This window comes from Melopsittacus undulatus, unplaced genomic scaffold (genome assembly GCF_012275295.1).
Source record: "Melopsittacus undulatus isolate bMelUnd1 unplaced genomic scaffold, bMelUnd1.mat.Z mat_scaffold_789_arrow_ctg1, whole genome shotgun sequence".
NCBI classification, from domain to species: domain Eukaryota; kingdom Metazoa; phylum Chordata; class Aves; order Psittaciformes; family Psittaculidae; genus Melopsittacus; species Melopsittacus undulatus.
The window spans coordinates 1-4,658 of NW_022994595.1; the positions used below are offsets into that span (position 1 = coordinate 1).

The following is a 4,658-nucleotide window of genomic DNA, read 5'->3' on the forward strand; positions in this document are numbered from 1 at the left end:
AAAAAATAAGTTTAGTTTGTCATAAGTATAAACTGAAAATACAAAGGTCATAAACAGAAACTGCAGCCAGATGGACTTCTGGAATAGCTCAAAGAAAGATGGTGTTTTAAATGTAGCAGCTAATCAAATTTGAAAACAAACACTGTTTCAGAAGTGGTAGATCTGCCCTGTGCTCTCCTGAGCTGTCTGAGATGGTTCTTTCAAAACATTAAGCAGGACTTCTTCCAATAAAAGGGTTTCTTACAGCATCTACAAATGTTATTACTATTCTGTGTAGCCTTTTCAAGCTGTTGAAGTAGAAGATCTGAAAAGGAGAAACTTGAACTCATCCCAAGACAAAATCTATTATGCTGAAACTTGTGGTTCTGTTGTTTGGTTTCTTGAAGCTGCAAAACTCATATAAGAATGTCTTTGTGTTACATTACCCATTTATCACTGAATCACTTGATGATGCCAAGGAGTCTTAAATTGCATATAAATGGAACAACAATACCAGATGAGTTCCTAATGGATTATCCCTACTGCAAAAAACAAGTGCTTGTTACACTAAGCAGTAGTAGCACAATAGCAAAACTTGCTTTACTTAGAGCTCAAGCTAAAAATTAGTGTGATACTGTTTGACATTGAAACAGAAAATGTATCATTATCTTTTGATGTAATTATGTTCTACCCAGGATTCTTTATTTCTCATTAGGTGGGCTGGACCTCAGTGAATAAAATGAAGAAGCAGTTACCAGTTATCAAAAGCACTGGATCTTGATCCAGAGAATGACTCTTACAAATCAAATTTGAAAATAGCAGAACAGAAACTAAGAGACATGTCCAGTCCTGTAAGTTAGCTCTGTATCTAGTTATTTACAAACAGTTTAAGGAGGATTTTGTAGGTAAACTTACTTCAGTGCCATTTGTCTTTTAGACTGGAACTGGACTGAGTTGTTGACATGGCAAGCTTGATAAACAATCCTGCATTCATTAGTATGGTGAGTATATTGTCAAGCTTATATGTTTTTAAAACTGAAGTTTTAAGAACAACTCTTTCTAATAACAAAGCAATTCTAATGCTTATATAATGGCAGTGGTTTCATTATACAGCATTTAAGCTTTCTAAGTAATTCTATGCGCGAAACAAGAAGTGAAAAACAAAAATCTCCTATAACACCTGTCCTATTCCAATGATTCTATCATGCTTATTAACAACCAATGCACATAGAGTAGCTATGTGGTTTTATAGATGGCATGATAGTAAAACACTGTCAATAGCATGGTGAAAATTTCTTTGCTATTCTCTATATAGGAGTTAACAAGTACAGGGATATCCCCTCTAAGTGAATAGCAGTGATTCAGATTCAAGACTGAAGATTGCCTGGGGGAGAACTACCCAAGAGACCTTTCGTTCGGAATAAATTCTTTCTGTTTATCTCTGAAAATTAAGTGTGCAAAACTTCATATGATGCGCAGACAAGAAATACAAACAGCCTGTAGTGCATTCCCTTTACTTCCACTACAGTGTACATAGTACATTGGCAAATTGTAGTTTTGTCCCCAAGTAGTTACTGCCCTCTGGTAGTTTTATTAGGACAGGACATTTCAACCAAGGGTTCTGTATGGAAGTGCACTGCATGCAAGAGGGAGATACATATAGTCCAGTACAATGGTCCAGCTAAATATGATGGTAGGCAAGAAGAAGTGAGTGAGTTCTCTGATGACATTAGTGTTTAAATAGCACTGGAATTCTGTGTACCACTTCACACAACTACTTGAGCTACTAAGATAGTCTGCATCTGTTTAGAGAGTCAAAGAATGTACTCTTCAATATGGAGAAACTTGGGGAAACTATGGGGAAAAGTTTTTTTTTACATGATTTCCAGAAGATGCCTAGTTAAGTGAAGAGAACATAGGGCATTCTCCAAGGAAGGAATGAATTATTTTTTCTGTGATGGTATTTTTTCGTTTTTAAGGAAAAAAATTAACTCACTGTCTGACTGTGACAAAGTTACTCTGCCTTACATTCTTGGGTCCCCTAACCTAGATCAGACTGGTGCTGATGGAAGAAAGAAAGAAAAAAATCCTGTATTACCCATAGAATTGACCTGTATTTAGATTTTATATCCCAACTCTAAACTCAAGAATAACAGTTGATTTAATTTTGATATAGATTACATGTACAGAGATACTGATAAATAAAATGAATATTGCATGTATTTGGGGTTTGTAGTATGTTTAATAAGAGAGGAATAAGCAGACGCTGCATTGTGCCTCTTGGTCTTGTATCATACAAACACTGATTTCTGGACAAACTAGGTTATTAACTTTGAAACATCTCCTGGTTTATTCCATAGTATCTGTCCATATACACCTTACACTGTGGTAAACACAATATAATTTTTTGAGGTATCTTATGAATGAGAAATTTAAATAACCTCATGCTTAACTACAGTTATCGTAGAAGGTATGTTACCACAAAATCATGCTATGAAAAAACTTCACACTCTGTGAATATTCTGTGGTATTTTGTGCCTGTGATCTAAACAATTTATACCAGCAGTAACAGTCATTGCAAAGCTGATTTATCCAGGCTGAGAAGAATTAACAAAAATACAGAAATACAATATAGATCTTTCTCCAAAAAACAAAAGCAAACTTTTGTCCTTGAAATTTTTTTTTTCTGTACAGACTTTATCTTTAATGTCATCTTGCTGTTTTATGTCTGAATCTGTAACAGCTGTTTTTTCATATGATTTAACAAATTGTCTCAGCTTTTTGTCCTTGAATACATTCCTGTGATGATTTTTTTTTTTTTTTGCTGGGGAATGTACATCTCTGTGTATAAAACTTAGCTTAATTGTGTAATAGAACACAGAATACAGCATGTTTTCCTGGTTTATTTTTGATGCCCTATATCTTCCTCAGTGATATCTAAGTAGTAAATGTCTCATAATTTCAACTATGTGTTGTCTGTTCTAGGCAGCAAGCTTAATGCAGAATCCTCAAGTTCAACAACTGTAAGTACTAAAATGGGGTACCATTTAAACAAAGGTTTTTAAGGCTTTTGAATTGATAAAAAGTTGGATAAAAAAATAATTTTATTTTTGCTTACTGTAAGTAAACTACAGCAGTCTCCTCCTCTTGCAGCTTATCTCCTCTGAGCAATTAAAACAAGAAACTGTGATTTATTGTTTACTGTAAAGGTCCTGCATACCCTAATGCCAACATTGTGCTAAACTGTTCCAGGATGTCAGGGATGATGTCCAATGCCATTGGTGGCCCTGCTGCAGGTGTTGGTGGCCTGTCAGATTTGTCCAGCCTGATCCATGCGTAAGTAAGAAATGCATAGTTTTTAGCTGTTACATTTGTAGAAGCATTATTGTGTAACATCTGTTAAAAGGGATAGTGTCAAGCCAATTATACTGTGGCCTGTCACCATTGTATGTCTGATTATTATTAAAAACTGAGAACTTAACAGATTTAATTTCCACTATCTTTTTTGTTTTCTTTGTATGTTTCCATTAGTTGGAATGACTGAACTGTGTGCTTAGTTTTCACTTTCTGGTTCTCCTGTGCTGTTTAGTTTCTAGATGCTACTTACTAAAAGTGCTCCCTTAAATCTTCAAGTACTTCTACACATACTTTTAAATTGTGTTGATAAATCTACTACCTGATATCCCAAACACTAGTTTGAGAAGCTACGGATTTACTTTATATAGGTTGCAACAAGTGCTGCACTTGCATCCCTCTGTTTAGACTAGGAAGGCTTCAGAAAAACTCCATATGAGTAGCTTTTACAAAAATGAGGGCCCAAGGCTTTATGTTGTAACAATAATCCATCTGGAAGAGTCTGCACAAAATTCCATTTGCTTATAGGAAAGAACTCGTAAAGTGCATACAGTTTTACTTTATTCTAGCCTATTTTGAAGTATTTTTAAGTTTTGCCCCTTCAGGATAAAAATGCAAAAGTTAGAAGCCATGGCAAGCTCTTCATGAAGTAGTATATTTTACTTGCATTTTCTAGTAATATGCTTATATTTTACATGAAATTAATGTCACCTATTATTTTAACCCTTAAACTAGCGCTGTTACAGAGATGAATCTGTCGTTTCTTCAGTCATACAGGACATTAAAGGTGTAACTGTAAGCTTTCCTTCAAATAATGAAGTTCCTGCTTACAAGTACACATTGGCAGCCACATGCTGCATTTTTGAAAAACTGGTACAAGGTTGTGCTCACCTACAAGAGCAGTTATCATAAAACTCATAAAAGAAGGGAGCAAATCACTGGAGCAGATGATTGCTAAAATTTAGTTTTACTTTCTCCTCCATTACATCAAATAGCAGCAATGGTTCTGAAAGAATGAGGATCTGATGATAATCCTGTTGCAGAGACTCTTTTGAAGGATATAAAGTAATAATATCTGAGAAGACTATACAGCAAGTACGTTCAGTCTTAACTGTCATATAACATACCTTTCAGTTATATTGGGATGTCCAGTTTTCTTAAAAATGCTGCTTGAATTTTTTTCACTTGATTTTACTTAAAACTGTTCAACACAGGGGGCAGCAGTTTGCACAACAGATACAGCAGCAGAATCCAGAGCTCATAGAGCAACTGAGAAATCATGTCGGAGCAGATCTTTCAGTGGCAGCACTGAAGAGCATTCCTGA

General features: G+C 35.1%; 1 protein-coding gene across 1 annotated transcript; it reads left to right on the plus strand.

Annotated features, from left to right (window-relative positions):
- Positions 1-724: 724 nt before the first annotated feature.
- Positions 725-4,658, plus strand: LOC117438929 (small glutamine-rich tetratricopeptide repeat-containing protein beta-like; the record flags this gene model as incomplete). Its single annotated transcript, XM_034074285.1, is given in 7 exon segments — positions 725-830; positions 917-934; positions 936-980; positions 2,965-3,002; positions 3,232-3,315; positions 4,548-4,612; positions 4,615-4,658. Coding segments are annotated over 7 exon segments (400 nt in total), but the record flags the coding sequence as incomplete, so codon positions are not given.